This window comes from Cannabis sativa, chromosome X, assembly GCF_029168945.1.
Source record: "Cannabis sativa cultivar Pink pepper isolate KNU-18-1 chromosome X, ASM2916894v1, whole genome shotgun sequence".
NCBI classification, from domain to species: Eukaryota; Viridiplantae; Streptophyta; class Magnoliopsida; order Rosales; family Cannabaceae; genus Cannabis; species Cannabis sativa.
Window position 1 is genome coordinate 5,771,970 of NC_083610.1, and position 27,432 is coordinate 5,799,401.

At 31.8% G+C, this 27,432-nt stretch overlaps 5 protein-coding genes across 5 annotated transcripts; 3 read left to right on the forward strand and 2 right to left on the reverse strand.

The window, feature by feature from the left end:
• Positions 1-2,147: 2,147 nt before the first annotated feature.
• LOC133031733 (protein NRT1/ PTR FAMILY 7.3-like) lies at positions 2,148-6,715 on the forward strand. Its single transcript, XM_061105335.1, has 4 exons — positions 2,148-2,363; positions 2,456-2,673; positions 3,511-4,076; positions 4,407-6,715. The coding sequence occupies exons 1-4, from the start codon at positions 2,231-2,233 to the stop codon at positions 5,290-5,292; spliced, it is 1,803 nt and encodes a 600-aa protein (XP_060961318.1). The 5' UTR covers positions 2,148-2,230; the 3' UTR covers positions 5,293-6,715.
• LOC133031734 (pentatricopeptide repeat-containing protein At1g19525-like) lies at positions 5,404-7,937 on the reverse strand. The gene is made up of 2 exons (XM_061105337.1): positions 7,560-7,937; positions 5,404-6,713 (listed from the first exon to the last, which is right to left on the reverse strand). The coding sequence occupies exons 1-2, from the start codon at positions 7,785-7,787 to the stop codon at positions 5,640-5,642; spliced, it is 1,302 nt and encodes a 433-aa protein (XP_060961320.1). The 5' UTR covers positions 7,788-7,937; the 3' UTR covers positions 5,404-5,639.
• A 5,252-nt stretch (positions 7,938-13,189) lies between these two features.
• LOC133031969 (uncharacterized) lies at positions 13,190-16,158 on the forward strand. Its single transcript, XM_061105775.1, has 4 exons — positions 13,190-13,477; positions 13,939-15,112; positions 15,230-15,779; positions 15,933-16,158. Exons 1-4 carry the CDS (start codon positions 13,451-13,453, stop codon positions 16,156-16,158), a joined length of 1,977 nt encoding a protein of 658 aa, XP_060961758.1. The 5' UTR covers positions 13,190-13,450.
• On the reverse strand, positions 15,594-18,511 carry LOC115704085 (uncharacterized). Its single transcript, XM_061105637.1, has 3 exons — positions 18,320-18,511; positions 18,091-18,223; positions 15,594-17,949 (listed from the first exon to the last, which is right to left on the reverse strand). Exons 2-3 carry the CDS (start codon positions 18,136-18,138, stop codon positions 17,455-17,457), a joined length of 543 nt encoding a protein of 180 aa, XP_060961620.1. The 5' UTR covers positions 18,139-18,223; positions 18,320-18,511; the 3' UTR covers positions 15,594-17,454.
• Positions 16,237-16,668, forward strand: LOC115713790 (uncharacterized). Its single transcript, XM_061105776.1, has one exon. It carries the CDS (start codon positions 16,237-16,239, stop codon positions 16,666-16,668), a length of 432 nt encoding a protein of 143 aa, XP_060961759.1.
• Positions 18,512-27,432: the final 8,921 nt, after the last annotated feature.

The following is a 27,432-nucleotide window of genomic DNA, read 5'->3' on the forward strand; positions in this document are numbered from 1 at the left end:
AATGACCCGTAAAAAGAAACTCATAAATAATCAGAGAACAAAACCAGAGGTAAAAAAGAAATTATAAAATAAATAGACTACATGAAAGAGAAGCAAATAAACATTTAAACCCACAAAAAGGCTACTTTTTGCTTCCATTAGAAAAAGAAAGCTAGAAGAACGAGAGTCATATACAATTATATGGACACCACTAATCTACCGTAAATACATTGTGGGAATCAACTACAAACAAATCAGAATCTATTTTGAAGGTCACAAACCTAATCCAAATATTGGGGTTCAAAACACAGCAAACCAAACCAAGACTCTAAATATTGGTGGCAATCGGATGTAGGGCAATGTCAATCGTATATATATTTTGAATTTAACCTCAGCCAAAAAAATCGTATATATTTTTTGAATTTAACCTCAGCCAAAAAAATTGTTATTTTTGAATAAAAAATTAAAAAAAAAAATTCACCCACTAATTTCTCATAAACCAAGAATTCGGTTATATAGCCACATTTTATATAGAATAGATACGAATACATTTTAATGAGCATTATCCATGAATAGTTACTAAACAAATTTAACTATAAATATTGTAAAGTCCTTTTTTGGCAAGTTAGGTGACAAAATAATTTTTCCTTTTTATGGTAAGATTGCTATGCATTCATTTTCGAAATCTTACCTCTTTTATTCGGTTATTAGTTGCCATTTTCCTTGTTTGGAAAGTTGCACTTTCAGCTGAACTTTCATTTGTTGAAAACTTCTCAAAAGAGAAGGAATTCTCTTTTGGAAAGTTGTCTTTTTTAGGGAAACTTTGTTTATTGCCTTTTCCTTATTGATTTCGATTGTATCTTGATACAATCAGAATATCTAATCTCTTTTTGGCAGGAATCAAGCATTGAAAGAAGATCGGACCCGATTTTAGTAAGTTTCCCGTTTCTGGGCAGATCTGCTTCGTCAGCATCCGAATCTGATGTAGCAGATCGTGTTTCGTTTGGAAAGTTTTTGTACAGCTGCTAATTCGAACTTGTGGTTGCCTCTTCGGTTTCTATGATCTATAAATAGAGCCTAGAGAGCAACCATTCGAATTACCTCTTCCATTATTCATTTTTTACATTTATCTTTTGAGAGAAGAGAGTCTTTCTTTGTTTTGTGAGAGCCTAGTTGTTCATCTAGGTTCTAGTTGTTCTATTTCTGTTCTTACTCTATCCTAGAGGTTGTGAAGAACTACTTGACTGAACAAGAGATTGGTCTTCGGGAGAAGACTTGATAAAGCCTTACTTCGGGAGGAAGTAAGCACTTGGTCTTCGGGAGAAGACTTGTTGAAGCCTTACTTCGGGAGGAAGTAAGCACTTGGTCTTCGAGAGAAGACTTGTTGAAGCCTTACTTCGGGAGGAAGTAAGCACTCACACTTCAAAGACGAAGGGAGTTCGGGCTTGAAGGTGTTTCAAGAAGTCAGATTCATAAAGTGGATTACAAAGGATTGCGGCAATACTTTAGAGGGAGTCTAAACTTGTTTAAGTCAATTGTCTTTGTAATTTTGATACTTTATTAATTGATTTCATTCTCTGGGCGTGGCCCCGTGGACTAGGAGTGTTCGGGAGAACACTGATACCACGTATAAATCTCTTGTGTCAAGTTATTTATTTTTCTGCAAATATTTTATATTCTGCCTGTTCAGTTTTGCTATAGCAGAATTACTTTCTGCTGCTGCAAACGCGTACAGTTTTTATATTTTCTTATATACAACTGACATTTGCAAAAACACGGTTTTTTAAATATTTATTTTAAAAATGCCAAACCCTCGAATTTTAATATAATAACGAATAATTAAATCACAAATTTGAAATTCTATACTTAATTTAACTACTTAATTAAAAAAAAATATCAAAAAATATCTCTTTTTATACTATATCAAAAATATGTTCATACAAAAATATTTAACTCAAACTCAATTTTTTCTTTTCTCATTTTTCTTGCTAAAAAACTTTTTTTTAATTTTTTTTTTACCGATGGAACAATCTCAGCCCATATGATATAAAAATGAGAATTTTTTTTAATTAGATAGAAAAATTAAGTATAAAAACTCAAAATTTTCTAATTTTACCCATTCATAGGTAATACCCATTAAAAGTGCACTCATATATTTATATATATATATATATATATAACTTTTTGCATTTAATATTAATTTTATTATTTTAATAATAATTTTATATATTGATATCAAAGAAATTAAAAAATGGAGGAAGAAGAAGGTATTAGAGATAATAAGAATAATAAAAATATCACAAAAGATGGTTCAGTTGATTGCTATCGAAAACCAGCTCTAAAAGAGACTAGTGGTACATGGAGATGTGGAATTTTGCTTCTAGGTAATTTTAATTAATTATATTATTATTATTATTTATTTATTTAATTTCAATATATTTTTTTTAATATTTGGATATTGAAATTAATTTTGCAGTGAATCAAGGACTGGTCATATTGGGATTTTCAGGTGTTGAAGTGAACTTGGTTGTGTTCTCAAAATCAGTTTTGAGGTACTCTCATGCTGAGGCTGCACACACATTTACCACATGGATGGGAACAGTCTATCTCTTCTCATTAATTGGTGCTTTTCTTAGTGACTCTTACTTGGGAAGATACCTAACTTGTCTCATCTTTCAAGTCATTTACATTATTGTAAGTTTTTCAATCCTTTAACATCTTCCTTTTGATAAAATTATGCTTATTGTGTTTCGGAAATCGAGTAATTTTATAGTTAGATATCGTCTTGATTGGACTATAATTTTACTTCGGGAGAAAAGGATTTAGGTTTTCTTACGAAAGTTGTACTAACACTAGACTATACTTATAATTTATTAAGTATAAATAATATTTGTGTCCCCTAAACTATGACCCTGTAAAATTTTGCCCCCTGTTATTAGACTATTATTTATGCATTTATTTTTTTTTTTCCTGAACTCTTGAACTAGGCTTGATAAACGTCATGTTAGTATTATATCAACAAATTGTTTAAAGAAATGAGCAAATTACAACTGCATAGAGATGTTTGTAATAATTTTTATAATTCAAGTGGAATTTTACAACAAAGAACAGTTTATAGGACAAAACTCTACGAGGGTTATAATTCAGAGGGATAAATCTTATTTATTCATTTATTAATGTATAAATGTTCTTTGGATTTTTCAAATAGCTTTGTTTTGACAAAATTAAACATATTTTTTCGACCTAGTAGTAACTTTATTGTTGAGTTCGGAGAAAATGAGATTCACACAGTTAAGACTTTTTTTCTGAAATAAAATGTGTAGTACTACTCCTTTCATTTTTTTGGTGAATAAATTTGTTTCGTTAGTTTATTAATTTTGGTATTATAAGTGAAATACTAGTAGTCTGATTAAAATAGATCAGCTAATACGAAAGACTTTCAAAATATTACTAACTCGCTTTACTTACTAAACTAGTTTATATAATCACTAGTATTAATTTAGTTTAAATGCTTATACTTTTTTTTTGTAGGGTTTAATAGCATTGTCCTTATCAACACACATATTTCTACTCACTCCTCAAGGTTGTGGAAAGATTGGTGAGCCATGTGAGGCTCACAAACCATTCCAAATAGCATTATTCTACACATCAATATACCTAATTGCCTTAGGAAATGGGGCAGCTGAGGCTGCACTTGCTGCATTTGGAGCTGACCAATTTGATGAGGAAGATCCAAAGGAAAGACACTCCAAAGCTTCATTCTTTACCTACTTTTACTTGGCTCTAAACCTCGGTGCCCTAGCCGCCGAGACGATTTTGGTTTACATCGAGGACATGGGGCAATGGGTGTTGGCTTTTCGGATTTGTACTTTATCTTCCATTGTTGCTTATGGTTTTCTCTTAAGTGGGAATTTGAGGTATAGGCGTTTTAAGCCTTGTGGGAATCCCATCTCTAGGTTTTCTCAAGTTATTGTTGCCTCTTTTAGAAAATTTAATCTCAAGATGCCCTTGAATGGTGATCAAGAGCTTTATGAAGTTGATTTGAAAGAGAGTGAAAGAAATGGAATGAGGAGGATTCTTCATAGTAATGGCTTCAAGTAAGTATGTATGTTATGATTTTTAGTTAATTCAAACTATATATCAATATAATAAATAGTCAAAATCGTAAGTTATTTAAATATAATTTCTCATTTCAATTAGAATTTCTTAACCAAAAACTATTAGTTGGTTCATATATTTTTGTAATCCTAGGTATGAATTCCCATTTATTTTAATACATCAAAGACAATTTTCATAGTAATATTTGTAAGTATTAAGTTCTTAAAATGTCATTTTTGCTCTTAATTTCTTTTGCTTTTCTTTGCTTTAAATTGATGCTATTCTATTTTAAAATGTTGAGATTTTTAATGATATTTTCTTTCATATAGGTTTCTTGACCGGGCTGCAATCATTATGACAGAAGATATGAAACTAATCACAACAACAACCGAAGGCAAAAGCACACAAAATCCATGGCATGTTTGTACTGTCACTCAAGTTGAAGAAGTAAAATGTGTGTTAAGATTATTACCAATATGGCTTTGCACAATCTTCTCCTCTGTAGTTTTTGTTCAAATGCTTTCGCTTTTCATTGAACAAGGCGCAGTTATGAACCAAAGAGTCTTCAGCTTCGATATCCCTCCTGCAAGCATGACTGTATGTGATTTCATCTTCACATCGCTCTTCATCATACTATACGAGAGACTCGTATTCCCTTTGCATGTTAAAGTAACAAAACGCGAGCCAAAGCTTCCGAGTGCCTTAGAGAGGATAGGAATAGGGCTCGCTATTGCCTCACTAGCCATGTTGGTAGCTGGATTCGTCGAGCAACAAAGGAGGAAATTCGCCATTGGTTCCCTCAAACAGGAGACTAGCTCTTTGAGCATTTTGTGGCAAATTCCGCAGTACTTTCTAGTGGGAGCTTCGGACGCGTTTGTCTATGTGGCTCGGATGGAATTTTTTGCTTCACAAGCACCCGACGGGTTAAAGAGCTTGGGAATAGGGTTGTCGTTGTCTGCTTCGGCCATGGGGAGCTACGGTGCTAGCGCTATTTTAAGTATCGTGATGAGGATTACATCTTCGAGTGATGGGAAGAAACCCGGTTGGGTTCCTCCTAACCTAAATGATGGCCATTTGGATTGGTTTTACTTCTTATCAGCTGCTTTGGCTGCACTCAATTTTGGATTATTTGTTGTTTGTGCTAAGCATTATAAGCCTATATCTTTTGAGGAAAGAGATGGAGAAACTGAAATGAGAGTTTTAGATTCAACTTAGATAATCTTCTAAAGCTACCTTGATTGCCTTTAGAAATTGTTGATTAGTATTAAAAAGTTCAAATTAGAGAAAATGACATTCTAAATGATCAAAATCAATTCAAGAAGACAGTGAATGAAAACCTGTTTAACAAAGTTTTGAAATTTAGAAGTGTTCTGATGAAATTTCAGAAATATTTAGTAAATGTTTAAATAAAATATCAAAAATTTCCTACTACTTAATCCATTTTCTAATAATAGACTCTCTCTATTTATTACATCAAAACACATTTATATAATTTAAATATTAAGTTTGAGTGAACTATCGAAACAGAGCAACTAAAAAGCCTTAAACGAATCCAAATTATGTCATACCCGGGTTCGTCTGGTCCTTTGAAAAGTTTGTCCGGTGCTTTGAAAAGTTTGCTTCGCCATCAACTTTACCTTCAGTGGCTCGGAAATGGGGAAACCTTGTGCCTCCATCAACTGCCCCATCCTACGAGCCTGTTGCTGAAAGCCGCCAGCCACAAGTCCATCTATGATCCTCTCGAACTCACCCTGACCCAATTCTTCCTTTCTAGCCTCGAGAACCCCCAAAGCTTGTAGAGCCTTTTTCTCAATTCCAGCCTTTGAATACATATCACAAAGGCTTACATGAAGTTTAAGCGGAGGAGCTTCACCCAGCTCGGAAATTTTGGCCACCACTTGCTCGGCCTCCTCAACTAGTTTTAGTTTTCCTAACCAATCCACAAGAACAGTGTAAGTAGCTACTCCCGGTTCGAAACCATCCTTCTCGAGCTGCAACAAAAGTTCCAAGGCTAGACCCAATTGGTTCTTCACTTGATAAGCTGAAATCATGTTTCCAGTGCACTCGTCGTCTGGCATTTCACCAAGTTTTCTTAAGTGGTCAAAGTAGTTCCTTGCATTAACAGATTCGCCAGCTTTCCCATATGCCTCGACAAGCAATTTACAAGTCTCGGCATTTACTTGGTACCCAGCACACAGCAAGGAACTGGAAATATTTAAGGCTCCAATGCAATCTCCTTTATGGGAAAATGATCGAAACACAGCCATGTACATCTCCTCTGTGGGATTGATATTGCTCGCTTCCATATCCCTCACTATTTTATGCGCTTTTCCAGGTTGCTTGGCATTGACATAAGCCATGATCATGGAATTGTAAAGATTAAAGTCTAGTTGGAAACCTTGGGCCCTCAAACTTTCGTACGCTTCTTCTGCACGTTCAAGATTTCCAACCTTGCTGTACATGTGAACCAAAACAGTGGCAGTCAAAATATCAGGCATGATACCATTTTCAGTCATCTTTTTGAGGATTCTCTCTGCATCTTCCAAACGGTTCTCTTTAGCATGAGCATCGATAAGCTTTGAGTAATCACGAATATTTGCTTGGAAAGACTTCTCGCTTAATAAAAGTTCTGCTACCTACAAAACAAATCCCGTTTGACATCAGAAATTACGAAGATACAGTTCACATAAACAAAACATGTCCAGTATCAGATTTGTCTCGGCATAAAAGGAAAAAATTTTAATAACATAAGTAGGGATACCTCGAGCTCTAATACAAAAAAGAGTGCATTCAAAATTTGAATGTTTGCTAGACTACATTATTTGCGGATCGGTAAATAATAGCAAAAAACAGACATAAGATGTTAACTTTTTAACTCATGTACAGAACAAAAGTCAGTTTTTTGAGATTTTTATATGTTTTTAGTCTAAATAAAAATGGTATATAGTTATGTACACACGTAAATGACTCTGTCAGTGTTAGATTTTACATAATATTTAAACTGAAACACAGAATGAAGAAATCTGAACACTTCAGCAAAACAAAACAGAACAAAGATACCTTACTATGCAAATCGACAAAATATACACTTTATAGAACATGATTTTTATTGTAGAAATTTTTTTATGAAACCTAATGATATCAGAATTATTTAAGAGCCAACAATGAAACATACTAAATTACTTACCAAGGCTGTTCTCTCCCACTTCTTACCCTAAAATCATATTAACTAATTATAATATTTGCATGATTCAGAATCAGATTATTAGATATATTTAGCTTATAGTCTTTTACAGTCTGATGTCATTGCTACTTATATAAAGTTAAAGCTGGTGATAAACAATGCAAAATTGTTGTGAAAAAAGAAAAAAGGTAAATAGTAATCACAAAGTGTGACATGGAATTTAGCCAAAAATGGTCAAAAGAAAAACTCACAACTCTTACTACTAGCATAATACATGTCATATGCAATGTTTGTTTACCTTAAAGTACAGCTCAGTATTCTGTTCTTTCAATCTATCAAGCAAATTGGTCCAATCAACTTTACTAGGTTGAAGAAGCTCTGCCCATTCAGCCAAGAGTGGAGATGGATCATCTTTCTCAGTCAATGAAACTATTTTATCAGTAACAAGTTTGCATTCCCCAGATATAGGTTTCGGTTCTTCAGGCCAAATTACTTCTGCAGCCTCATTAACTTTATCTGCCACCATAGCCTACTTTGGGTCAGAAAGATCAAGACCATAAATCTTGTACCTTATCTTCCCTCGTCTCTTGGGAAGAGACACAGCTTTAGGTTTGTCCTCCTCTTCCGCCCCAACCACAACAGCAGCTTCAGCCCCATCGGCCACAGCTTCTTCACCTTGTTCATCTTGAGATTTAGCTTCGTCACTCTGACTGCTTCTTGGACTGAAGACGACACGACTCACGAGTGTTTCCAGCGTACTTTATCCTCACTTGCACGCTTCTTGGGAAAACTTCCCATGTTAATTTTTTTCTCATAGTTAATGTACATTATAGTTATTTAAGACCTCCAAAATTTTAAGAAATTCAAAAAAAAAAAATTAACAGGCCAAAAATATAATTCAAATAAGGCCAAAATGCAAAATGGCCCTAAATCTAACAATTAAGTTAATAAATGTCCCTTTTTATAAAAAATTAACAAAATGTTCAATCTGTTAAAAGTTTGATGATGAAATTACAATTATAACCTTGAATAATTAAGTGTTTGGGATAGTTATTTTGCACAATAATATATCGTTTTTATGTGCAATTGTATATTAAAAAAAACTGAAAGGTAGTATATTAGTTTAAGATTGTTGTATATTATTTTAATGTGCTATGGTATATAATGAACGAAAGACAGAAATTTAAAAATGTGAAATATTACTATAAGTTTGAGGTATAGTTATATTTCACTAGGAAATATTGTCTTTATGTTCATTAGTATATCATGAAGGAAAGAAAAAAAAAACATGTGGAATATTAAATTAAGTTTTTGGTATGCATATATTTTTTCCACTATACTGGTGGTATATTAATTTTTCACTATAGTATTTATGCTTATGATTGCAGAATACAGTTTTTATATGCTATTGTATATCGTAGAAAAAAAAAATCATTTAATAGTATATTAGTTTAAGTTTATGGTATATTTATATCGTTTGTATGTGATATGGTATATCGTGAAGGATAGGAAGGAAAAAAAAATTATTCAATATTAATTTAAGTTTTTAGTATTTTTTTTATTTTGTACGGTATATCTTTATTATGTGCTATGATATATTAATAAATAAATAGAGTAGTATATTATTTTTATTTGCAATAATATATCACGAAAGAAAGAGAAAAAAAAAACTTGTGGAAGTTTATTTAAGTTTCTTTTATATATTTATTTGACTATAGAATTGTTGTGGTATATTCATATTACTCTAAGGTATAATATTTATATGTTATATTATATATCATGAAGGAAAGAAATAAAAATAAAAATAAAAGAATACATATCAGTAAAAAAAAAAAAAATGACATAATAACTCATATTACTCTAAGGTATAGTATTTGTATATTATATTCATATTACTCTAAGGTATTTTTATAATACATTTTATATAATTAAGGATATTTTAGGTATTAAAAAGTAAAAAATGACATTTGTTTAATTATTTTAAAAAATGGACATTAACTATCACTAAAGTTAAAAATAGGGTTATTTACTAACATTTCTCATTCAAATAATGTGTTGCACCTGTGACTATTTTATTCTATACGCGTGTGAAATAGACCGTTTGAATTTTTCAAAAATTAGTAAGATATCTTAAAAAATTATAACATATACGAATATAAAAAGAAAATAGATAAAAAAAAATTTTAGATGTCGAAACAGGTAAAAGGTGCGTCAATATATATACCTTTTAACACTCCATAAATATATTAATATTATAATTTGAAAATAATAAAATATATTAAAATTTAAAGAAAGCTGTTTAGAGTTCAAGTCTACCCTTTTGCATAATTTTAAATTATTTATTTTTGATTTTATTTGATTATAGTTTCACGTGTTTACTGTTTAATATTTTTTTCGGTGTCATATATATATTAGTGTAATTAAATATCGAGTCTTATATAAATTAAAAAAAATAATTTTTAATAAATATCACTAACTAAACGTAGGGCGTCACCTATAAAAAATATTGTACACCACTAATACTCAATAACAATGCTCTTTATTATTATTTTTTGGCCGTATTTGCATTTTCTTTTTTAAAAGAAAAATTGTGTTTAATTTTTTATTTTTAAATGTTGGAACATCTTTTCACATCCTTTAGAAGAGTGCAGTAAGAAATTACTTTTTTGGTTGGCATTTAGCACGAAGATTTAAGATATTCATGACAAAATACTTAGGGCGCATTTAAAAAGTCACTGTGTAATTAGAAACAATAGGCACGTGGTTTGCTCCATCGATGTCTAAGTCTACCTTTTTGCATAATTTTAAATTATTTATTTTTGGTTTTATTTGATTATAGTTTCACGTGTCTACAGTTTAATATTTTTTTTGGTGTCATACAGATATTAGTGTAATTATGTATCTAATCCTATATAAATTAGAAATTAACTTTGAGAAATATCACTAACTAAACGTAGGGCGTCACCTATAAAAAATACTGAACACCACTAATACTCAATAACAATGCTCTTTATTATTTATTTTTGGCCGTATTTTCTTTTTCTTTTTTAAAAAAATTTCGTGTTTGATTTTTTTATTTTTAAATGTTGCAACATCTTTTTCACATCCTTTAGAAGAGTGCATTAAGAAACTACTTTTTCAGTTGGCATTTAGCACGAAGATTTAAGATATTCATAACAAAGTACTTAGGGGGCATTTAGAAAGTCACGGTGTAATTAGATCTATGTTTAATTAGAGACAACTACACAGTATGACATGTTTGTCTGACTATATATTTACATTGTAACTGTAATATCCCAGAAAATAAATAATATTTAAATGGACATATTTTATTAAATATGTAATTACTTGGGAAATGAAGTAGGATTATGATCTTACTTAGGTAAATTGTTGAGAAATTATTTAATGAAATACGTTATTTTTGGGCCCGGTGATTGTGGAAATTTTAGCTATGTGGTTAGCAATGTCACGACATTAAATGAAAGAATTATTTTGAGAATATCCCGGATTAAGTTAGAATTTTATTAGAATGTCGGAATGGGGAATTAGTAAAATTACCAAAATGCCCCTAGGGTTTTTTTTTTTAAAAAAAATTAATTAATTATGTGAGAGGGGTAAATTAGGAATTCAAGGAACTTTTTTTGACTTTTCTTTTTATTTTTTTTCTGCTGCCTATTGTTATTTAAGGAAGGAAATTTAAAAAGAAAAAGAAAACAAAGCATTTATAAAGAAAGAGGAAGCTTTCTTCCAAGGCAAGAAACATTTTTTCTCAACTTTCTTCCTCCTCTTCCTTCGAGCAGCTGAAACCAGCCACTAGGGGGATTGTTTTGCTTCAGCCAACTCCAATTTTCAGAGCTAAACTCCACCTTCAAGTCAACCTTGCACCCTAGGTAAGTTCATCTTTAAGTTTTGGTGTTTTTCTTAGGTTTCCAAGCTAGGGTTGTGATTTTTTTTGAAAGTTTTCAAAGCTGTAGGTTTGGTGAAGGTTTAGGTTTGTTATCTAAGTTGAATAAGGTCTGTTAATGTATGTTTGAATTGAATTCATGGCTGTTGGGATTGATTGGTGAGTGAGGAAGCTAAAAGAAATTTGATTTCTTCACTTGAGTGTGTGATTTTAAGCTAGAGATTGAACCACTGTGTTTTGCAGCTTAGGTTATGCCATATTTATGTTAATATACTGTTCTGGAAAGTTTGGTTAGGTTTGGAGGGGTTTTGGTTCGATTTTGGTGAAGAGGAACTTCGTTCTGGTTCGCCGAACCTGGTCGACCGGATGGGTTCTGGTGTATCAGAACCGGTCGACCGGTTGCCTGCAGGGGAGAAATTTTTTCGGGTTTGCTTTATGTTCAGTTTTGACCCGGGGAGTTGTGTACTATCTGTTTTAAATTAAATATGGGATGCTTGACCTAAATTGGGGTTGCTGGAAGTTAGGTTGCGTTTGATTTCTAAATTAGGGTTTTAATCCGGAACTTTGAGTTCAAGTATTTATTGTGTTTCAATTGTCGTGACATAGGACCGGGATTGCTTAGCTTGTTCTTCCGCTCAGGTCGGCCATACTTTTGACTTCTGAATTAAGGTAAGAAAAGTGGTAAGCACCGTATGTGGTTAAAGATTAATGGATGAATGGAAGTGGCCTTAATTATTATCATGATGCTGATTAAAAGTTTATTAAGCCTAGGTTATGACCTAGGGTTGGAAACGGTTATTACCGTGATGAGTAATTACTCTTGAAACCGCGGTTAGGTTTCTTACTTATCGTTTGCTTTATCGGGCAACGATAGTGACATATTCAGCTCGTATGTGACGAGTGGTAAAAAGTGGTACTTTATTAAGTACCAGGAATGTGTGATGTTTAAAGGAGTGCTTATTATTGTCGAATAGTGAGTAAACATAATGGCATGAGAATAAGTTGATTATCATTTTCTTTCAATTATTGTTTTGATCACTTTCTTGCTGAGTCTCTGTGACTCACTGGTGCTTTATGGTGCAGGTAAAGGAAAGGCTAAAGTCGAGCAACCATGAGTTTATGGTCGCAGCAGCAATGTACATACCAGCCGTAGGCAGCCCAGTTTACAGGATGCTCTATTTTGATTGTATTTTGGAAAAATATATAGTTTATGTTGTAAAATACTTTGAAACCAGTTTGTAAATATTTTGAAAATAGGGGGACCCCATAAATCATGTTACTTATCTTTTGTTAAACAGTTTAAAGGTTGAGTTTTAACTATCAAAAATTTAATTACCCACACTTTTAGTATAATCACATCTTATATAATTATTGGTATTTTAAATAAAGTGCACACACGTGGCGTCCCTGTTGGACAGGGCGTTACAGTAACTGTGTAATTGGAGGTAATCGAGAGATTCCAGTTACACTCTTCAATATACATTATATTTATTTAAGACATTCTCTAAAACTTTAAAAAAAAAAAAATTTAAAAAAAACATGCTAAAAATATAGTTCAAATAATGTGTTACACCCGTGACTATTTTATTCTATACGCGTGACCGTTTGAATTTCTCAAAAATTAGTAGGATATCTTAAATAATTATAACATATACGAATATAAAAAAAATAGATAAAAAATTCTTTTAGATGTCGAAACAGATAAAGAATGCGTCAATATATATACTTTTTAACATCCCATAAATATATTAATATTATAATTTGAAAGTAATAAAATATATTAAAATTTAAAGAAAGTGGAGTTTTGGGTTTTACTATTTGAGAGTGCTCTTAAGATTTTATTTTTGAGATTTTTTCTATTATAGACCAAAAATAGATGAAATTTACATTTATGGCCCTAAAAAAGGAAATAAACAAAAGTGGAAACTAAAAAGTTGGTAATTACAAAAATACCGGCTGAGAAAACGGAAACCACCATTCTCAACCATTTTTCTTCCAAACAGCCGATCCTTCTTCGTGATCCAGCCGTCCAACCCCAACAACCCAATCTCAACCATTTTTCTTCCAAAACCAGCAAAATCAAAATCTAAAAAAATGTAGAACTCCTAGGAAACCAGCTGAATCCCGAAAATCCAAAATCAAAAACGAAAAGGAAAAAAAAAAAACCAGGAAACCTCCATTGATGTACAAAAAAAACTCAAAAACAACAATCATTGAACAAAGAAATCGCGATCAGAGGAGAAGAACCGAGTAGAAGGAGAGCTGGAAATCAAAGAAACTCACCCATGATTGAATCAGAAGGAGAATTGAAGGTAAACAAATTTTTTCATGAACGTGAAAAAAACTTTTAGTGTAGATGAATAGAAATTTGATATTAATTGATGAAAACCGGATTAAATTGAAATAATAATGAAATATTGATGAAGCTGAGAAAAAAACAACAACGGTTTGCATGAAAATAAACATTAACGCATATAAATAGTTGCTACAGTGTTTTATTCTGAAACTGTTGTTTACAAGTTGTTTTACAGTGGAATAATAGTTGTTTGGGATCTACAAACTGGAAAATATGAACCTATTGTTATTAATTACTGATCAGTTTTAAAATAGTTGTTTAATAGTTGATTTAACCTATATAAATAGTCGGCCAGCTGAAAGTGTTAGATGCGTAAGTTATTGGTGGAAAGAGTTGTTTATTGGTTGTTTTGCAAGATTAAAATAGTTGTTTGCAACTACAAAAACTGAACCAAGTAAATAATTTACATTATTTCAGGAAACGGAACCATTACAAATATTGGTGCAGAGCAATGGGCATTGGGATGACAAAAAAAACTATGTTGATTATGAATCAAGTGGAGAATTAATTTCAACCAAGTGCACTTTTGAGGAACTAATGAGAATAATGATGGAAGAACTCCAATGCAACCATGAATCAACACAACTACAACTGAAATATCAACTGAAGGAAGGAGGCCAACCACTACAAATCAAGGATGACAAAAGTCTGTTGTTCTACATAAAGCTATTAACGAAGGAGGTTGATTTCACAAGGTACCCATTGTGTGTGAACAAAACCAGTAACACGGCACCACCTAACCAAACAATGGTGTGGAACAATATGATCATGGAATCGTATGAGAACAACGCAGCACAGGAAGACTTGCAGCAACCTGGAAACAACACGGCAACAACTTCCAAGCAACAACTATCTGCGCAGACGATGGGATCTGGGGAAGTTGATACATTTTTCCTAGAAACAGGAACAGTGTCATCAGAATCAACCATACAACAACCAGAAAACAACAGAGAAAAAACTACAGCAGTAGATGAAGATTTCGACTTCACCGACTATGCAAAGCTTGTGGCTGCAGAAATGGTACAGCAACTCGAAAACAACCAGGAAGAAGAAGAGGAAGTGGACAACACAGAAATGATTATCATCAATGACAAACGACATGAAACAATAGAGAAGGGGCAAATTTACAAGGACAAAGAAACATTGATAAGTACACTATGCTACTTTGCAATCAAGAAGATATTTCAATACAAAGTAGTGAAATCTTGCACAAAAGAATACAACATAGTGTGTTTGGACACAAACTGCAAATGGAGTTTAAAGGCTACAAAAAATGGAAACACAGAAACATTCATAATAAGGAGCTACGAAGAAGAACACACATGTGCAGTTACAATAAGATTTGGAGATCAACGACAAGCTACATCAAAGTTGATAGCAGATTTTGTAAAACCAAAATTCTTGAACCTGAAAACAAAGTGCAGCCTTGCAGACATAAAGACAGAAATGAAAGACAAATACGGAATAAAGATGAATTACATGAAAGCATGGCGTAGTAAAGAGCGAGCACAAACCCAGCTACATGGAAATGCTAAAGAGTCGTACAATCTCTTGCCAAGATACCTGTACATGCTACAGAAAACAAATCCAGGTAAAAAAAATTTAAAAATTTTACTTTGAAAATATTTGTGAAAAAAACAGTTGTTTTTGGGTTGTTATTTCGTTGCGTACATGTTGTTTGACAAAATCCTGTTTGATTAAAATTCAGGAACATTAATAGACATAGAGAAAGATGATGATGACAGTTTCAAATATGCATTTGTTGCATTGAATGCTGCTATAAAAGGTTGGCCAAACTGCAAACCAATCATCGTGGTAGACGGTACATTCCTAAAGGCCGCGTATGGAGGCACGTTGCTCACTGCCAACACACAAGATGCAGAATCGAAAATTTTTCCACTAGCATACTGCATAGTTGATTCTGAGAACGATAAATCGTGGGAGTGGTTCTTAAAAAAAATAAAAGAAGCATTCGGGGTTCGAGAATGTCAATGCCTAATATCAGACAGACATGAAAGCATCATCAAAGCAACTAGGAAAGTGTTCCCTGAAATAACACATGGCTACTGCATCTTCCACCTCTTCTCGAACCTCAAAACAAAATTCAAAAAAAATGCAAAGCATTTCAGAGTGCCATTCTTTGCAGCTGCAAAAGCTTACACAGAAATGGAGTTTGAATTCCATATGAGGGAGCTAGACAACTTGGATAAGCGCATAAGACCGTACCTGGAAAAAATTGGCCATGAAAAATGGTCAAGGTATCATTCAGAAAACAACAGGTGAAAACTAATAAGAAGGATAAAATTAATGATATATTCAGATATTTAAAGCGTTGTGTTTGCGTTGTTTTTGCGTTGCGTTTGAGTTTTTTTTCAAAAGTGTAACTATGATAGAAACTGTCCAAATTATAGGTACTCTACCATGACATCAAACATAGCTGAGGCACTGAACTCAGCAAATTTAGCAGCAAGGGAAACACCAGTGACAACATTAATGGAGTGCTTGAGGGCACAAATGCAAGAGTGGACGTACAATAATAGAAAAGAGGCACAAAAATGCACAACAAGGCTGACACCATCATCTGAGAAAAAACTCATAGGGAACTATGTACAGTCATTGCGACTAACAGTAAGTTGAGATTATCGTTCGCATAAAGTTAAATGAAAACAGTTGTTTTTGCATAGTTTTTTGGTTGTTTTAAAGTTGGTTTAAAACATGCCGGTGAAACCAGCAAACCAAAACCTGTTTGAGGTGATAGATGAAGACAGAACAAGAATAGTAAACTTGAAGGAGAAGACGTGCACATGCAATAGATTTCAAAAAGATGAAATGCCATGTAACCATGCAGTCGCCGTCATGAAGGACTTGAACATAAACACATACAACTACTGTGCACAATACTACACATCAAAAGCATGGCTGCAAACATATGAAGAAACAGTATACCCAGTTGGAAACGTAAGAGAATGGGAACTTCCAGAATTTTTTGAAGACATCATAGTGTTGCCTCCAAAGGAGAGAATCAAGTCTGGAAGGCCGAGGAAAAGAATAATGGCAGCAGCTTGGGAAACAAAGAAACAAAACAAGTGTGGCAAGTGTGGACAAAAGGGACATAACAAAAAGACCTGCAGAAGAATTACAGCATAGAAGTGGAAACAACTACACATCAACCAAAAAACAACTATATTAAAATATTTAGAAAACACATACTGCATATTATGATTGGTTGTTACATACATTTTTTTATTGTGATTTTTTATGTGGAGAGATATTGATAATAGGGAATTGGTATTATTATCATTAATATACAAAAGAACATCAAATATTATAATTAAATAATTAAATGAGTGGAAGAAGGTTGAAATTAATAAGAAGGAAAAAAAACTACATAAAGTGATTAAAATGCAATTTAGTAGTTTGTCCGATGGTTGTTATAAGGTTGTTAATAGTATGCTATCATGAGTTAAAGTAAATATAAAAATTAAAAATCCAAAAATATGAACAAATAAAAAACCAATTCCAATAAAGAAAAAAACATTATAGAAACAACAACTTGTCTATGATTATGAACATAATCAGGTAATAGAAAAAACAAAAGCTAAATAAAATAAGTAGTATTTCCAACAACAACCAATAGATAACTAAGACAAATTCTTCTTTGGACCCTTTGGAGGAGCCTCATCTTCACTATCAATAAAATCCAATTCTTTCATGCGAGCATACTTATAGAACAACACAGCAAGCCTATCACGGTGTTTCTCAACATCAAATATGGGAGGAATCGGTTTCATATCAATGAAGTATTCGGCAAACGATGCAACGAAACAACCACAGTCACTGCAAAACAACCAAAAAACAACAGCAGAAAAACTTAAAAAAGGAAAATAACATACAAAATTTTAAAAACATTTGAAAATAAAAAATAAAAACAACTTACTTCAAGGTTTGTTGAGGCAAACCATCAACCTTAACAACTTCGAAAGGGTCTAAACAAACCGGTTTGTTTTCCTTTTTGAACTCATCAAACAAAGCAAAAAAGTGGGGCAACAACACCGCAAATGGCTGACAAGCTTTGATAGCAGCACTATCTTTCATAGCAGTCGACAAGGAGTTGTACATGTACATACACCTTTCCTCAATATTCAATCGACCAAGAATCCAATGTGATTCAGTCTCCATATGGATGATAAACAAAACATGATCGCACAAATGCCAAGGGGAACCACATAACATTTTTCTACCTCTGATATAATCAGCAATGGCATGTTGGGCAGTTATCAAAGAAAGATTTTTTTTCTGTGCAATAAATTTTTCATACAAAGCATGAATGGTTTTGAAGAATAAGCAATCGGTGGTTGTGAACTTAACCTTTGGCTCCTTTGCATACTTTCCTTTTTTACGTAGATAGTAAAAAATGATGTCCAGATGCTAAACAATAAAAAATGAGAAATGTTCGAAAATCAGAAAATGAATTATATTTCAACAACTAAAAAACAACCAACAAACAACATGAAGAAAACTATAGACTGAAATTTTTGAAAAAAATCAAAAAAAAAAAAATTAACTTACAGAATTAGTTAAACATTGGCCAGGATATGCAAGCTTGTGGAACCACATCTTGGTTGCAACATCTTCCACGCCAAAACGAAAAGGGGGAACAATCTTATCCTTACCCTTCAAGTAAACCTTGTCCTTGTCATGCCTAACATTTAAAAAAAATAAAAAAGGAAAAATAAATAGTAAAGTAAAAAACAAAAAATACAAAAACACAACAAAAATGCTGAAAATAAACACTTACGGATCTTTCTTCGATCGGCGTCCTTCACCAAGCCACAAGTCAAAATCATTCTCGTCTTGAACAATCTTATCCTTACCCTTCAAGTAAACCTTGTCCTTGTCATGCCTAACATTTAAAAAAAAAATGAAACATAAATAGTAAAGTAAAAAAACAAAAAAATACAAAAACACAACAAAAATGCTGAAAATAAACACTTACGGATCTTTCTTCGATCGACGTCCTTCACCAAGCCACAAGTCAAAATCATTCTCGTCTTTATGTTCTACATCTTCACCAATCTTATCATCGAGAGGACACAACCCAGCCACATACTTAACAACTCCATAACCAGAACCATCTTTAGAACTAGAAATGGAAGAGTCATACTCCATAAACGGAGACGTCAGCGCTATGGGTTTCTTAGATTTCCTCTTGTCAACAAGAGGAGTTTCTTCAACGGGAATTGGGTCATCTTCAAGTTCAATGTTAGAATCAACATTGAGACCTGTTGCACCCATCTAATATATTTTTTCCACAAAAATGAAAGAAAAAAGACAGTGTTAAACACAAAAATTATGAAGAAACTAAAAAACAACCAAAAAAAAATATATCTCAAAACAAACAAGACGACGATCCGTAACCTCAACATTTTCAGAAACTGAAATCTGTTTACAAGGATCACCACCAATTCCATCTGAAGACATCTGTTTATATATGGTATTAAAAAGTAATTAGAGCATGGGTAAAAAATAACAACCTTTACACAACCAAAAAACAACACAAAAGCAACATTACCATAATCTCAACTGCTTTTACACCGGACTGAACAGTAGCCTCAACATCTATTTGAGTAGGCCCGTCATTGAAATCAACGAAATTCTTGATACAGAAAATAAAGGAAAAAGAAAATGGAAAAAAAGTGAAGTTATTTTTTGTGAAAGACTTCAACAACTAAAAAAAAACTACATAACAACTTAAAAACAAAATAAAAACAACAAGTAAAATAAGAAGACCAACAATAAATTGCGAACAACATAATCTATAAACACAGCCATATAAATAACATAATAAATACAAATAAATAGTCTGAAAAATAGTTGCAAATTTCTGAAAAATAAAACATAACAAGAGACATAACAAGAACATAGAATTACAAGACCACTACCTAAAACGGACTTACAACAAAATAAACCACACAAAGTAACTAAAACCTAGTTACATTGTCTACTTATCTACTTTCTCCTCACTATCAGTGGATTCATCATCACTGCCCTTATCATTTTTTTCTTTTGAGTCAGAATCTTCATCAGCTTGACCATCCTTCTCTTCACCTTCACTACCCTCACCTTCTTCATCACCCATAACATTCTCTTCTTCATTGTCATCAGTTTCTTCAGATTCATTTAAATCAAAATCTGCTTCATCACCACTTCCATCATCATCATTGGAAGAGTCACTGCCTTTGTCCTACATTGAAATTACAAATTAAATTAGTATAAAACAACTTAAAAAAAACCGAAAAACAACTATTGAAAAACTAAAATACCTTGGCATAGGAATCGGCAAAAACAGTAAAAAACTGTGTCTGCATTGAAGCCATCTGAGCACCAAAAGAAACAACCGTGCGTACACAAACTCTTTCAACTCAACCAAATCGATGAAATCTTCGTTGGGAAGTATGCAACGAATCGATCTTGACCTCCAACCCATGAAATTTCTCGAAAAAGCATCGAAGCTTGACGAAATGTCACTGCGAGCAACGATTGGCTCTTCGGGAACAGGAAGACTCTTGTAAGAGTTGTAGTCAGTGTCGAACTTGAAACTGCTCAGTTTCAAAGCTTTGAACTCACCAGCCGTGGGCCTCATATTTGAAAGTTGCAGCTGATCAAAAAACACCAAAATGAAAATTTCAATTATGAAAATTATTAATAATGAAAAACAACATAAAAACAACTACTGAAAAACCAAATTACAACAAACAGATATACCTTATCTTTGGAAACATCAAAAATAGTAGTCTTCAAAACTTTGAAAGTAGGCTGACTATTGCATGTCCACTGAGTGATCCTTGGAATACGAGAGTTCTCCTTTTGGCAGTACTTACCTTTCATGTACTTACAACACTCGTAAAACCAAACTTGAAGAACATGAGGACAACCAATCAAAGTGTAAGAAACACTCGACCTCTTTCCCGAACTCCTTGCCTTCCTAACACCCTCAACCCAACTATCAAGCTTACCCTTCAATGAGGAAATAGTCAATTCAAAAGAACTCCGGCCCCAAGCAAATTCATTGTACCTCCCACTATCTACAACATCTAAAATAGACTTGGGTACATTTTTATGCTTAGTGCCACTAAGCAAGAACCACTCCACAAAATACAACACTGCCAACTTCACAGCATCCTCATCAGAATCACCCCACCTCTTGGTGGTAAAACATTCCCTAACAGATTCCTTAGTGATAGAGGACGAAGTTGGCCAATATTTTTCACAAAGACTATTAACCTCTTGCTTAAAATCTAAAACACTACAGTCACCTTCACAGTCTAACCCAGTAATCAATGCAAACTCCTCAATGCTAAACCTAAGCCTAACACCGCGTATCATTACCCACAACTCAGCATCATTAGGTTGTTGAACCTCCCGGAGCAACAACCCATGAAACACTTGGGGTTGAACTTTAAAATCAGGAAGGTTAAGGAAATGACCAAAATAGGTTTTGGAAAACATTTCAAGCTGTACATCTGAAAGACAAGACTTAATGTTCTCTATCACTTGGAAAGTAGCAGTGGAAAAGGCTTTCGCAATGAATAGATTCTTCTGGTCATAAATATAATCTCATTCCTGTATCAATTGAAACAAAATAAATCAGGACAAAAACAAAAAAAACTAAAACAAAAACAGAAAACAAATAATAAAAATAATTTTTTTTTTTAAAAAAAAGGGACACCTTAGGGGGATTTTTCTTTGGTAGGTCAAATCCTTCAACCTTCACTGAGGTCCTAGCATGGACCTGCAAAAAAAAAAAGAAATACAAAGTAAAACATAAGCAACAAATCTTAGATACAATAACAATGAATATATAAAAATGTAGTAACCAAATTACAACCAATAAAAAACCTAGAAATAACGTTTATGAAACCCTTACAGTATGATAAATGTAAGAGATAAACAACTTTCAAAAAAATACAGTAACAACACTGTCACAACTTATAAAAAAAAATAACTAAAATATTAACAACACTGTACAAGCTCGTTGTTATGAAATTTCGAAAATGGTAGTCGATAATAGTAGTGTGACAAACAACCGAGAAAAAACTCACAATAAACATATACAAAACTAAAGAATAAACAACACTGAAAGATCTTGTTGCAATTGAAAATAGTAAAATGCTTCTCAATACTAGTAGTGTGTAAAACAACCGAAAACAAATTCACAATAAACATATAAACAACCAATGGGGAAAAGCAATTCAAAACTGTAACAAAATACGAATTGAACTGGGCAATTTTTCAACAACCAAACAACAACTGAATAAAAACAACAAAACAACATCAACCACAATACATGACAGAAATACATAAAGAACACCAAAAAAACATAAAAACATCCTAATAAACACCTAAACCAGTGACCTAAAAAGCTCATGTAAAAATTAACACAATAAAATGAAACCAAGCAATTTTAAATTACCTTCGATTCAACTTTAGGCTTTTGGTCCTCAACATGCACTTCATCCTCAAAATCAGAATCTGAGGAAACCTAGAACAAAAAATGGGGAAAACTTTAAACCATCAAATGAAACACCACAAATAAAACAACCAGAAAAAAACTAAAGAAAAATTTAAAAACAACAAAGAGAAACTTACATCGCGTGCAGACTTGGAAATTTTTGCTCTCTTAGGCTTATGAGCATCGGGCTTAACTGGAAGGGCTCTTTTCTTAGTGCCCGATGTCTCTGGAACATCACCCACTACATTTTTAGCAATTTTTTTTAACCCCATCTTAGGTTCGACTTTAGAAGTAACAGTTGGAGGCTTCTTCGATTTTTTAGAAAGTTTCTTCCCCGGAGATGGTGATTTCGAACCACTTCTAGTGGTTGCCATTTATATAGAAAAAATATAGTGGAGGATGACAATGTAGGTTGAGGAAAACGTGGGTGAGGGCTTGGAGAAGGTGATCGTGGGAAGAAGAAATGGGTTAGGGCTTGATAATGGTGATCGTGGGAAGCTCGGTTTGAAGAGTGGAAGAATCAGATAAATGAAAAATTCAAAAAAAAAAAATAAGAAAAGAGTTATGAGGTGGCGTGCGTGTACGTGTGCAAGGAAGAAGGGAAAAGGTAAAATTGTAATTATGAAACTTTTAGAAAAGTAAAATTGAAAAATGTAAAAGTTAAAAAAGTTTAAAAAACCGTGTATTGATAAAAATGTAAAAAAAAAATGTCAATTTTGACATGAGGTGTAAAAATCTCTTTATTTTTTTCACTTGACCAGTTTCGTTGGAAGCTGTTTATTATTATTTTAAAGTGATTCCATATCACACAAAGTTGGGTAGCTTGAATGGTTAGGCACGTGGTTTGCTCCCTTGATGTCTAGGGTTCAAGTTTACCCTTTTGCATAATTTTAAATTAATTATTTTTGGTTTTATTTGATTATAGTTTAATGTGTCTACTGTTTAATATTTTTTCGGTGTCATACAAATATTAGTGTAATTATCGAGTCCTATATAAATTAAAAAATACTTTTAGGAAATATCATTAACTAAACGTAGGGTGTCACCTATAAAAAATACTGGACACCACTAATACCCAATAACAATGCTCTTTATTATTTATTTTTGGATGTATTTGCGTTGTCTTTTTTTAAAAAAAAATCGTGTTTGATTCTTTATTTTTAAATGTTGCAACATCTTTTTCACATCCTTTAGAAGAGTGCAGTAAGAAACTACTTTTTCGGTCGGCAGCACGAAAATTTAAGATATTCATAACAAAATACTTAGGGCGCATTTAAAAAGTCACTGTGTAATTAGAGACAATTACACAGTATGACATGTTTGTCTGACTATGTAATTACACTATAACTGTATAATTGGAGGTAATCGAGGGATTCCAGTTACACTCTTCGATTCTCATGGCCCTCGTGGTCCATGAGAATTGAGTTTAATTACTAAAAACTTTATATTTTAAACGTTAACTACTAAAAAATATTATTTTCCTGTGTAATTACTAAGTATTTTACAAAATAAAATATTAGTATTTCATACATAATTACCATTTCATATCTAAACACATTATATTTTAAAATTTAGTGTAATTACTAGACCGTATAATTACCATTATAATAAATTCACAGTTACTTTCAAACACAACCTTATATGTTCCTTAAAGAAATTTGAATGAGAAACCAATTCTTTTAGAAAGCTTTTAGTTTAATGAGCCTAAAAGTTATTCTGCCTCACATATCAAGTTCATTTATTCTCAAAAAATGATCCTAAACCCTTAATTGAGGCTCTTTTGATTCTCTTGACAAAAAAAAATTACTTCAAAATTTCTACTAGAGAATTTGGAATCTACTTTTATAATAAGATTGTGATCTATCCATATATTTAGGTAAAGAATAAGAATAAAGTAAAAAAAATATATTTATTTATTTATTTACTAAAAAATAATGTAGGTTTTACTTAGTGAATATGACAAATTAATAATTAAAAGTATTGGCTAATAAGATACTTTAAATGCCTTTTATTTTAATAGGTTTATTTTAAATATACATGCATCTTTTTTGTTCAACTAATGAAAGGGATGTTAGAATTATTATTGTGGACTAATATAATCATGAGCTTAATATCATAAACACAATCATTAATTATGTGCCTAATATTTACTCACTACCATAATGGGATGGTCAATAATTAATAGGAAATTACGTAGAATATGGCATTTTTTCCTTAAATTTCATAAATATGGAAAAATTAGAGATTTACTTAACTTATAGCTTTTTTACAATTTAAGTTAGTTGTATAGAAAAAGATTTCCATATTTTTAAGTTTTTATTAAATAAAGCCACATTTTCATTTTATTAACCTATGTTTAGAGATTTCTAATATTTTTTAAAGCAAATCATTAATATATATACATTTATATTATTTTTATATTATAATTATTTTATTTATTTTAACTCTACATAATCATTCTTTCTTAACTTAAATTTCTATTTTATTTTTTCTTTAGAGAAATCTATTTATTAATATATGTAGAAGGTTTATTTTATTTTTGACTTAATTATTACAAAGTATTTTTTTTTATTTATTTGAATATAAATTAACATTTTGATATTATATTTTATAAAGGAATGCAATGATATTTTATTTAAATTCTTAGGTACCAAGTTACTTTAGAAAGCAGGATAAAAGACAAAAAGACAAAAACAAAAAAACATGTTACTTTTGCACTAAACCTAATTTAATATTTAAGATTCTAGGTTACTTTAGCAAACATTAGGTTACTTTTGATTTGTCAATAGGTTACATGTGTAAGAAATATAACACATCAACCAAATTTAATATTTCAAGTATCGAATTATTTAAAAAAATATTGGGTTACTTTTTGATGTTGTGAATAGGTTACATATGTGTAAAAAATGTAGCACATCAACAAAATTTCATATTTTAGGTACCAAATTACTCTAGAAAACAAAATAAAAGACAAAAGATGGAAAATTATGCTACTAACAAAATTCAATATTCCAGGTACCAAGTTACTTTAGAAAATATCAGGTTACTTTTTGATGTTATTAATAGGTTACATGTGTAAAAAAAATATAGAATAACAAGAAAATTTAATATTTCAAGTACCAAGTTACTTTCAAAAATATAATAAAAGACAAAAAGGAAAAAAAAAATATTATGTTTGCATTAAAATCAGTCAAAATGTAGCACACAACTAAATTCAATATTCTAGGTACCAGGTTACTTTAGAATCATCGAGTTACTTTTTGATGTTGCCAATAAGTTGCATGTGTAATAGTAGTGTCGTTTAAAAAATATTATGTTACTTTTTGATATTGCCAATAGACTACATGTGTAATGGTAGTGGTATTAAAAATATATCGTGTTACTTTGTGATGTTGTCTAATTTTTATGGCATTTAAAAGTATTAGGTTACTATTTGTTATGCATGTAATTATTTAGGTTACTTTAATAATGTTAAAATAAGTAGGTTCCTTTTATCATTATCTTTATTAATTGTTCCAGGTTACTTTTATAGTTACTTCTATAGTGTCCAAAAAGTATCAGGATATTTTTTTTTTTTTACGTTTTTTTACTATGTTTTTTTTTTGTTATTACTTTTTTTAAGGTTCCAAATTAACTATATGGTCTTAAAAAGTATCACTTATATGGCTACTAGGTTACTTTTTTTTTTATATATATATATTGAAAATTAACATTTTATTTTTTTATTCATATTAATTAGGGTAAATAGCTAAATATATATATGTTAATTCATTATGTGTGGCACTAGCAACCTTAAAATCCATTTTTTTTTTTAAAAAAAAAAAAAGTTAAGATCAATGACAAAACTTCATAAATATTTGTGTAAAATATTAAAAGTTATAAAAATTATTGGGTGTCAAACAAAAAATTAGACTATTACTAATTTTTTCAATAAAAAAGAATTTGATTGTTGCTAAAAAAAAAAAACAAAGGAGAAAATCTTGGCTTAAGCAAAACAATGGAAAAAATGGGGGTTCTCTACTTGCCAAATCATTAGTTGAGAGAGATTATATATATATTAATTAGTTATTTCCATATTTTAAATTTTTTATTCATTTTTCCAGGTTTTATAAAATTTCTTTATTTCTCCATATATTTCTAAACCACTTACAAAAAAGCCATATTTATAAAAAAAAAAAAAAAACCCATAATTAATAAATGTATTAGAAGCACGTGAGAGCACCCTAAAACTATAATTAACCCATTAAATTATAGTCCACCACTAATTATACTCATTAGCCCAATAAGCCTAAGCCCCTTAGGGTTAGGTGTTGGATATATATAAGGGGTTAATATGTGTTAGTATAAATAGGAGAGTGTGTGTGGTGATGAGAATAAGGGTTTTGCTTTCATAGGCCCCTCTTCTACCATCTTAGGATACATTGAAGAATTTGGTGTTATAGCAACAATGGAAAATGCAAATATGGGAGGTATGTTTTTCATATTGTTTGTGATGCTCTAAATAAAGTATTGATCTTGGTTCATAATCTGTAGTAGATTAACAATTGGTATCAAGAGCTAGTATATTTGATTTTAGAGCTCATGAACTTAACCCATATTTTGTTTTATGATTTATTTCATTTTCGGATTAATATGTTTATTAATGAGTAATGTGAAATTAAATATTGTAGAATGGGTTTTTTCTTAATATTTGGGGTTGTTGCTATATTTTTTATTGTAAAATATCAAGCTTTTTTATAAAGCTCATTAATGGAGGAAAACCCATTTCGGGTTCAAAATGTTTTATCTATTATTTTGTATTTTTTGAATTAAATGGGTATTGGAAAATAATAGAGGGTTGAAAATGGAACAAAACCCCTCAAACGGCGTCGAATTTGGTCGCCGGATGTGGGAGATATGGCCGAATCACGAACCGGGTCGCGCCGATCCGGATTTCTGACCCACGGACCCGACTGAGGAATTTTGGGCGACAGGGACGACCGAAAAATGACGTGTCGTTTGCCTCTGTCGGGCAAAACGACATGTCGTTCGCTCTATTGGTTCAGCCCAGCCGAGGAAAAATGACAAGTCGTTTTTGACCATGTTTGGATGTCGTCGGGGAAAACGACATGTCGTACGGACAGTGACCCCAGCCCCTTTTCAACGCGAACGACGGGTCGTTATTGGACCCCTTGCGATAGTCGTTTTGTCCAAACGACACGTCGTTTCTGTCAAACGACATGTCGTACGGACATATAAAAAAAAAGGAGAAAAGAAAATGGGCGCGTGGGGGCGCTTATAAGGGTGCTTTTGGGCCATTTTTCTACCATTTTCATGTTTTTTAATTCTCTATTATTTTTTGGTATACACAATACTAATTGCATGAATTTTATTCATATTTGGTTGATAATTTTAGTATT